Source organism: Sinocyclocheilus rhinocerous, unplaced genomic scaffold, assembly GCF_001515625.1.
Source record: "Sinocyclocheilus rhinocerous isolate Xijiao unplaced genomic scaffold, SAMN03320098_v1.1 scaffold1214, whole genome shotgun sequence".
In the NCBI taxonomy this organism is placed as follows: Eukaryota; Metazoa; Chordata; class Actinopteri; order Cypriniformes; family Cyprinidae; genus Sinocyclocheilus; species Sinocyclocheilus rhinocerous.
The window spans coordinates 1,216,052-1,226,852 of NW_015627891.1; the positions used below are offsets into that span (position 1 = coordinate 1,216,052).

The window sequence follows — 10,801 nt, forward strand, 5'->3', positions numbered from 1 at the left end:
ACAACGAGTTCAAGGTGATTACTAATGGGAAAAGTTTAAACTAAAGTAGCAAGAACTGACATATACTTTACACAACTGATGAGAAAGACTGTCATTTAAAAACTATCGGTGGAAGGTTTAAAAGAAGTGTGCAAATGCTTGAATTCACTCTTCTGAGGATTAAACAAAATATGAGCCATCGTGTAGGAAGTTAAAAAAAAAAAAAAGGTGTTTCAAGTGCAAAACCACTTTCTTCAGTTCAAAGAACAAACAACATTTACCTAGAAGGAGCTCTTCCGCATTTTCCCGAATAAGCGATTCATCCCCAAACAGCCTGAAATAACCAAACTTTTGCAACTTCATGCTGTTTCACTTAAAAAACACAATTAAAACTCCCAGCATGATTGTTTTTAAGAGCTGGCCATCCAAGCATTGGATAGGTAAGTTAGCTTTGCCCGCCCTGACCATATGGCACACTTCAGAGGCTTATTAACAAGCCGAGGCTCCTGTTTGTGTGTGCTTAGGTTGAATATTAATTTCCCAGTAGCTCAGCAAAGTGTGATGTTGGCCAAAAACAGCAAGTGCTGAAGGTTTGAAATGCTTGCTTTAGCGTTTAGTTGAAACGCAGCCGGCCGTGGTGTTGTCATTACGAGTTTACATCTCGGCCAGTGGTTTGAATTAAGAGCAAGTGGCCGCCTTGGCTCAAAGTGCAGTGATAAATTAACCTGCCCAGCCTGGACAACACTGCGGCTGCATATGGCGCCCATCACTTAGATTCCATTAGGTTAATCATGCATAATAATAACACATAGGCCAGTATGATAAATCACCCATCGCTTTGGAAACGTGGATTGGGGAGGATGGGTGATTCGGCTTCATTGGTGTAGAAGGGGAGGAGGGCTGAGAAAAGAAACAGTAGGAAAGAGAAAGTGATATAAGGACAGCCTGAGTGAGTGAATCCTGTTTTTTGTCAAGGAATCTTTGATTGGTTCTGAGTCTCTGTACCACAACCGAAAAGATCAAAAACAACAGCACACTAGGAGTCTTTCTTTCTCCATAAGCCACTCTCTGAGCTTCTGACAAGACAAGGTCAGAAAGAAGAACATTACTATCCTCAGAGCGTTCTGAAAATTGTCAAACTTTTTAATACAGGCCTGTATTCAACAGCTTGAAAGTCTCTGTTATGTTCAATTCAATTCAAGTTTATTTGTATAGCGCTTTTCACGATACAAATCGTTGCAAAGCAGCTTTACAGGAAATGTACTACAATTTGTACTACAATTATGTGAAAAACACACTTAGAGCAGCGACTTAATAGTGCCTTAATAGACTTAATAGCAGCAGTAACCCAATATTGTACTTCTTACAGAATTTTCATAATTAATATGCAAAACTAAATGTGCAAATTTAATTTGTTGTATATACTATTTTTTTTTTAAATATTAAATCATTAATTTTAGAGTTTAATATGTTTTTTTAAAGACTGGGGACAATAAGATGTTTACTGTTTTTTAAATAAGTCTCTTATGTTTATTTAATATGCTGATTTATTATCAATGTTGAAAACAGTTGTGCTGCTTAATTATTTTTATTATTTTGGAAATTGTGATACTTTTTTCAGGATTTTTTGTTGAAAAAAAATGTTAAAAAGAAGACCATTTATTTAAAATAAAAATATTTTTTAACAATACAAGTCATTTATTGATAAATATCATTTATCAATCTAATATATCCTTGCTGAATAAAATTATTAATTTCTTTCAAAAAAAAAAAAGAAAAAAAGAAAGCAACCTGACCTCAAACTTTTGAATTGTAGTGTATATTGTTACATTTCTATTTTGAATAAATGCTATACCTTTCAACTTTTTATTCATCAAAGAATCCTGAAAAAAAAAAATCACAAAATATTAAGCATCTATTATTATACATACGCACACCCACGCAAACACCATTTCAGAATTCACAATACCAATTTCGTTATCACTGCAAAAATGATTATGCTATTGAATATGCTCCTTTATTTCAAATTAAATATTTAAATAATTATTTAAAAATAGTGTGCCACAGTGCAAGATATTCCACCTCATTTTCTTCAATCCCTGATAAAGCGGAGATTCTCATAGATGTCGGCGATGAAAAATGGATGACATTAACAAGTGTTACAGTACAATCAATTTATCTTATTCGAATAGAACAGCTACAGTATGCTGAAGGAATCAGAATATGGGCATTTATTAATGGCCTTCAGGCTCAGATATATAAATAGAAGAGAGATAACAGGGCATATACATCACGCCGACATCTCAGGCACACGTCCACACACATCGGTGAGAAATGACAGCATGCCATTTTGAGCGATTGCAGGCCAAAACGCAAGAATCACAACATTTCTAACATTGAGGGGCCACTTCATCATTCAGGATGACTACAATCAAAGACTGTTTCCATACAGGTGGCTTTTGTGTCATATGAGAAACCTACGCATGAAGATAACCTATCTGGACTCTACAGTCACTTGAGGAAAACTATTCTCTTACACATCTAGAACTGCAATAAACACTTTCTAGTTGTTGTCATTACATAGTCAAAACACTGACACTTGTTCAACCAATGGCATGAGTTTAGGGCGGGACTATCTGTTTCTTCATCCAATGAACGATAAGACAGTGTTTTTGCAGTTTTGTGATACTAGTGGTACAGAACTTACGCACTTCAGCCTATAAAAGAATAGACAAACAGACTCTTCACACAACCCTCTTAAAGGCATACAAATCAATGGAGCACAAGTAACCACCCACAATTACCAATTCTCTGTTGGCCACTCACCGTGTATGTGATCACTGCCAGCATGCCAATCAAGGTGAGCGAGCTGATGGAGAACGACAGGGCGGCCAGGCCATCTGCAAGACAGAGGGGAAATGTATTTATGACATGGGCCAAATGCAGAGCTCTGTTAAGTTTTGGTCATTCGCCAGATATTCAGAGCAGTTCCTGCCCCCCAGGGAAATTCCTCAATGCACCTCATCTTCTCTCCTCTCTTACTATCATTTCTCTCAGCCTCCTCTTACTCTGACATAGTTACTGAAAGGTCAGCAAAGTTTTTGCCCTCTAAATTTTAAAGGGGTCATTACACATTATTTTGTGTATTTGGTGTAATGAAATGTGTTTATGCGGTTATACTGTCATTTTATGCGTTGTGTTGCATCGCGGCGCATAAATATAAAACAATGTCTGCATTTGTGATCGGAGAATGAAAAACAACAAGTGCTACTCTACACTGCTCAAAACTTGCATTTGAATCATCAGTGGCAAATTCTTTAAATATGAAAACGTACTTACAGTATGTGAGTCAGAATAGCCGGCATTGTCCTCCATAAAATGCACTGCACACATCTGAATATTTGGGCTGAACTGTTCTGGAACAGTGTTGTAAATACAACTTAACCACTGATTTCTAGTCCTTTTTTGGAAGACCAAACAAAGTAGTTTCGCTTTCACAAAGGTGTTTTAGGAGGGTGTGGACAAGTCTTAACTTTTATAAAGAATATCTCTTTGGATTTGAGACTTTAGTCTTTGCAACTTTAGGGATCTTATCTATGCACGAACAGCTTGTAACACTCCAAGAGAAAGGAAAATTAGAAATTGCATCATATGACCCCTTTAATAGTCACAATGACATGTTGAAAATATAAAGGACGTTAAAGAAAGTTCTTCAATAAAAATATGGCTTTATTTAGTAGTCGATATCAATACCAGTACAATTTCACAATTCTTGATACCATAGCAAAAGCTAATATGCTACTAAACATTCTGCTTTATTTAGAATGTTTTATATCATATTATTATATTATAGTATATTATATTATATTATATTATATTGTTGTTGATGATTAACAATAATAAATACTAATATATGAATACATTAAACATTATGGAATATAAAAGTGCTTTAAAAGTATTTAAACTTAAAAGTAAGTAAATTAAATAAAAATGTAAGCATTGATCTTCACATTTATCAAGTAATTGTTCAAGTAAATTATCTTGAATAAAAATAATAAACAAAATATGAGATATACAACTAATTTAAAATGTAAGCAGTATATACTGTTGTTGTTGTTGATAAATAATAATAATAATAATATAAATATTAATATAATATAAAAATAACAATTTATATTTAAACAATGGAATGCACAAATACTTTAAACATACTTTTATAACAATTAGGTAGATTAAGCAACATTTTTAAATGTAGTAATAAAAAGAATGAATAAACAAATGACAAGAAATACAATAAATAAAAAAAATATATAATTTTTTTCTATTTCAATGTTAAAACAAGGCCTTTTAATAATGAAATTGAAAAAAAATTATATATATAATAAATAACCTTCATTATTCAAACTCTTTTTGTTTCATGAATATATAGTGAATATACAGTATGCTGAAAATATAGAATGTGTGCAGTAAAAGAAAAAATGCTGACTTATGTTTACAGTGTAAAAACTAGCCTACAAGACTATAAAAAAATGGAGAAACAACCAGACAGCACCATCTTTCTGCTCTTTCATAATTTAACAGGCACACACCTGTATTTTCGCTGTGAATGACTTCTCACATTCAAAAGAAATTACTTTACATCACTCACAAAATGACTTCTTTCCATTTTGTTGAACCACATGAAGTCTGAGAAGTTTGCTGCGCCACCCACCACGTTCCATACACAAAAAGCCCCGAGACACAAAACTGACGAGAAGAAATGAAGATGATTACACCCCTGCTTCCTAATGTACCAAACGGAAGAACATAAAAAGAAGAGACGCTTTGATGTCTGATGGCTGAAATGAGCATTTACATCTGAATAGGTGTTTCCCTTTGTGATGTCCCCGCTTTTGTTAAGTGGCGAAGGCGCGATGCCGGAGACAATGTCGTTCGTGTTTGGTACGGAAAGCCGCTCTGTTTATGAACTCCTCACAATGCAGGGAAACCTGCGTTTTCCGTCGCTTCCCCGGAAGACTTTCTGAGGGATTGGACAGAGAATATATTGTTTATTATCTGAGGCGGCTCCACAGCTGCTCTAGCGGCTGATTCCTCGGCACTTGGAGAGAGTGGAGGCCCTTATCTCGACATGCACAGAGCACCTCGGGCTTATGTGCGCCGAGGAAACCGCTGCCACTGAGAAGTGTATATTAAAGAGCTCTTAGCTGCGGTATTCACAACATGAGCTTGCTATGATAACCTCATGGAGATGGAAAGCGGCTTGCTAAAGCCAACTCACTCACTGGATTCTGAATCACAGAAAAAAACATGCTGCTCCCATACAATTATCGACAGAAACATTATCGAACAAAAGTGTCGCAAACCTCAATGCACTATATGCACTACAGAAGAGGTTCTCAACTATTTTGACTGAGAGATTTATCTTAATCTTATTTATGCTTTTAGCATAGCCAGAGCCATATGGGGTTATGGCCACGACGGGGGAAGTCGTGGCCTAATGGTTAGAGAATCAGACTCGTAACCCAAAGGTTGTGGGGTTCGAGTCTCGTACCGGCAGGGATTGTATATATATATATATATATATATATAATCTGTTTTCAATTTGAGATTTGCTAAAGATATATTTAACAATGTTATTAAATTAATAGTGTTTTTTAAAGATTAACTTAACATTAAATAAATGTTATACTGTATGATCGGTAATCTAAATGTAAAATAATTATATTCATGTTAGCCAATAAAGAATAAACATGCAACATTAAAAGCCAATACAATTCGTATTAAATAATTTAAAAAAAACACATTGAATCTAAAATCAATCATTAAAATGCTGTAATTGAATTTAGGCATCACAACATTATAATGTACAGAATGCAGAGCACTAATTCCGAGTATGGGTCACCATACTTGGCCACATGTCACGTCACTATATATAATAGGTAGCTAGCTACTCTTGCACAGACATAGAGGCACCAATATTAAAAGTCTGACTAATATTGAAAATTATATTCATGTTAGTGAATAAATAAACAGACAACATTAAAAATCTAAATAAACAAAAAAAATAACACATTTAAATGCTACAAGGCATTACAATGTACAATATATATATATATATATATATATATATATATATATATAATAAATAAATGTTAGATTACTGCAAAGGTAATCTAAATGTAAAATAATTATATTCATGTTAGCCAATAAAGAATAAACATGCAACATTAAAAGCCAATACAATTCGTATTAAATAATAAAAAAAAACACATTGAATCTAAAATCAATCATTAAAATGCTGTAATTGAATTTAGGCATCACAACATTATAATGTACAGAATGAAAAATGACTATTAATTATGAGATTATATGTTTAACAATATTATTAAATTACTAGTGTTTTAAAAGAATAACATAATGCAAAATAAATGTTAGATTACTGCAAAGGTAATCTAAATGTAAAATAATTATATTCATGTTATAGCCAATAAAGAATAAACAGTCAATATTAAAATTCTCTCCAATTTAGTGTTAAAAAAATCAAACATTAAAAATAAAAATGAATAATTGAAATACTACAAGTGAATTCAGGCATCACAACGTTATATGTACAGTATTAAAAATGGATATTCATTCGTCATTTTCCACACCCTTAAAACAGATCTGAACATGCAAAATTATGTCATCAAATCCAAATTTGATTCAGCGAAGCTGGTGCCTCCTCGTCACTCTAACTCCAATTTAAAATGTGACTCTCACTGAAACACATTCGGCTCAGTGGGAAGGTAAATCAGAGAACAAGAGTTGTCTGAGTGGATTCTGGGTCCAGGGCTCCGCTGTATAATTAAGTGGAGACTTTTTTTCGAGCCTATATGTCTGTGATAAGATCAGATCTCCAGCTGTCTACCCTTCTGCACGCTTCCTCGCCGTCTCGCCACAGTCTTACCCGCTAATGGGGAATCTGGTATTGCATTCAGTTTACGTTTCAGGTCTGTTTCACATGGGGGAACCGGCAAGTGAACTGCTGCATATCTGTGGAATCGGTAATGGGCAACCATGGCTTCGCAATGACACTGGGTGGAATTCGTCAGCTTGTCTTGCCGCTTGAGTCAAGATGCTCCTTCGGCAGCTGAGGCTTCTCAGGGACATGATAACCCTGCTTATATAGCACACAGGGTCTTGTTATTAATTTACAGGTGGAGTGGGGATGAGCAGCAGGGTACCACGACCGTCAACCTCAAGCTCTACTGCAGATTTTGACAAACAAGCCTGTTTCAAAAGGGGTCTTTTTCTGATGTTCCTTCCACCAAGACTTTTTGCTTGATTTCCATTCATTAGGCCAAGGCTGCTGGGAAGGGCCAATGACAGCTCTAAGACCCCCTCACAGGAATCAGGCACTGTCTCAAAGAGTCACAGACTTACTCCAGGCTATTATTGGATTAGGATGGGTTCCTTAGTGGTTCCATTCCTGCCAAATTGAGGGTCTTCAAGGGAAAGTGAAGCAAAAGTCACGACCCATCCTAACAAGGGGACTTCTCTGAAGGAACACCATGGTGTTGGCAAATCACACTTCCTTTTTCAGAGCAAAACAAACCATGGCACAAAAAATGACTTTTACTGGAAGGAAAAATGACGTTACTTGTTATGTGACCTTCAAATGGGCCTTCAGAAGATGATAAGAAAGGCTATAGAGAACATTGACTCAAAAATACTCAAACATAGACATTGGACATAATATAGGCGCTTACTTTCCACAGACTAATTTTCTTTTGCTCAACCAGACACTTAACTATGAAAAAATAAACTTAAAAAAATTAGAAAAGGGATGATCCTTCATACTCGGCAGAGTGAATACCTCAGGGATTTTCATATTTTAGGGCACTTTTTTCTTGCAAACTTAAATTTGAACAAAAATACAACAAGAAAAAAAGAAAATCAATTAAGTGTATGTATTATTATTTTGTTGCTATTTTTATATTTTCTGTTTTCATTTTAATTTAAAGTTTGAGTCAATTTTGTAATTGTATTTTTTTATAATTTTTTAAGATATGTCCATTTATATTTTTTCTTCATTTATATTTATACATTTATATTTATAAATTTATATATATAAAATTAAACTTCAGTTAACGTTTATTGCAAAAATAACAAAAAATGGTTCTAGTAATTAAGGATAATAACCCTAAACTGCTGCCTGCATTAATGGAGACTGAGAAAAAAAGGTGGATGTTAACGCCACACTGACTCACATATATCTGCTATATGTATAAATGTATATATATATATATAAGTGCAGGTGCAAACAAGGGCCTGCCACTCCTGCTTCAAATGGAAGACCTGATTGACATGTCAAAAGCAGCCAGGCCTTTCCTTTTTCAAGACAGCAAATTTAGGTAGCACAATGAGGTCTGTTGACATTGACGAGGCTAAATGTCAGTGCTGCCAAACCCACACATCACCTCTGCTCGTGGCTTGGCAGCATCCGTCACTCTCTAAAAAGCACCTGTCGCTTTGGTGTTGTGGCCCCGGAAGGCTTCAACAAAGCTCTTTTTGCCGTTTTCTTTGCAAGTGTCAGTAAAACTGAGCTGCAATTTCACCTAAAGAGGCCTTTATGGTACTTACGGCTGCTGCCCAGCTCCTCAAACAGATACTGCACCTTCTCCCACTGAGTAGAGTTCTGGTTGGGCGGAGATTCCAACGGAACAAATGTCCTGAAACAGAAATTCATATTTGTCATGATGTCATCATTTACAGACTACCATTTAAAAGTTTGGGATTGGTAAGACTTCTAACTGTTTCCATTTTAATATTTTAGAATGTAATTTATTCCTGTGATGGCAAAGCTGAATTTTCAGCAGTCATTACTCCAAATCTTCAGAAATCATTCTAATTGATTCGCTGCTCAAGAAACATTTCTTATTATTATCAGTGTTAAAAAGTTGTGCTGTTTAATATATATCTTTTTTTATTTTTCCAGGATTCTTCGATGAATAGATATTTCAAAAGAACAACATTTATTTTAAATAGAAATCTTTTGTGACACTGTCAATACCTTTACTGACACTTTTGATCAATTTAATGCATCCTTGGGGAAAAAAAAAACAGTTGTGTTGCTTAATATTTTTGTGGAAACCACAACATTTTTTTTCCAGGATTCTTTAATGAACAAAAAGTTTCAAAACAACAGTTTTTATTCAAATTAGAAATTTCATGTTACATTATAAATCATAGATCGGTCATAGATCAATTTAATGCTAATTAAAAGCATTAATTTCTTTTCTGTCTTACTGACCCCAAACTTTTGAACTGTAGTATAAAATTGATATAACTGAATTTCAACAACTATCTGACAATCAATGGCTACATACAGTACACACTGAGACTTACAATATGGTTATTACTCCAAAAAACATTACAACATACAAGGTCATAAAGTAAACACAAACTCTTCAATCAAATGTACAAAATTACAATAGAACAATATGCAATTTTATCAAGTAAACATGAATACTTGAATATATGAATTAAAATATATTATGGTTCGTTTTTTATTGGTTAACTTGAGAGTGTCGAGGCATATCCAATGAAAGTTACATTTCAAATTATCAATAAAATATATAATTTATCATGAAGGCAAAGCATAAAGATAATTAATTTCAAAGTTCTGCTATACAATTTATTACATAAATTAAATATAAATATATTTAATGTCTAGACTAGAGTTATAAAGAATGTTCTTTTGATTTATATAATTGAAAGGTAAATCATTTTATTAGTAAATTAATATATCTTGAGTAGCATTCAGATGGTTAACATGGTTCATGGCTCCATGAGAGGCGATCACCTTTATGTAGAATAAAACTTTTTCTAGGCCTCTGATAAAGCAGGAGTCTTCATCTTATGTCGGTACACATCATTTTAAAATATCTCTTCAAATTAATTATGAAACGTTAAGTGGAGCACTTTTACTCAAAAGGTAAAATGTCTTGTATATATGTATATATATATATATATGTATATAGTGGGGAAAATAATTATTTGATCCCCTACTGATTTTGTAAGTTTGCCCACTTACAAAGAAATGAAGGGTCTATCATTTTTATGGTTATAATGTGTTTTTTCTGGATTTTTTTGTTGATATTCTGTCTCTATCCGTTAAAATAAACCTACCATAAAAATTATAGACCCTTAATTTTTTTGTAAGGGGTCAAACTTACAAAATCAGCAGGGGATCAAATAATTATTTTCCCCACTGTATTAGGGCTGCACGATATATTGTTTTAGCATCGATATCGCTATGTGCGCATCTGCGATAGTCACATCGCAGGTAGTGATGGGAAGTTCGGATCATTTTACCGACTCAGACCTTTGAGTCTCGTTCAGCAAAATGAACTAATCTTTTTTCGAGTCATTTCGTTCATTTTAGCAAAATATAATTAAAATGTTACGTGTTACTTCCCTAACACATCTACTACTTACGCAAACGTTGATCACACTACAAACAATACAAAACTATAATGCTATAAGTAACAGAAAAGATTAATTCATTGTTTACCTGGGGCTTCAGTCTATGATTAGCTCACCTCACCTTATCTGACAAGTCTTCGTGTTAGAGTCGTTCGTTCATCACGTGACAGCCCCATAAGCTTTAACCTATGCAGTCTGAGCCGGAAAGAGAATTGATTAGTTCATCTCTCGTGCCTTTCGAATTGTTCGTTCTTTTGTCACGTGACGTGACAGCATTGCATAGAGAAAGAAATTAATTTACAAGCTTCCTTACAAACGGGTGCATAGTTATTATTATTATTATTATCATCATCAT

At 34.0% G+C, this 10,801-nt stretch overlaps 1 protein-coding gene across 1 annotated transcript in view; it reads right to left on the bottom strand.

Annotated features, from left to right (window-relative positions):
• Positions 1-10,801, bottom strand: part of LOC107736841 (probable lysosomal cobalamin transporter) — an 84,424-nt gene that overhangs the window by 39,784 nt on the left and 33,839 nt on the right. Inside the window, exons 6-7 of the mRNA XM_016548199.1 lie at positions 8,602-8,690; positions 2,806-2,879 (exon numbers count right to left, since the gene is read on the bottom strand). Coding sequence (XP_016403685.1) covers positions 2,806-2,879; positions 8,602-8,690 — 163 coding nt within the window. The remainder of the gene's footprint in view (positions 1-2,805; positions 2,880-8,601; positions 8,691-10,801) is intronic.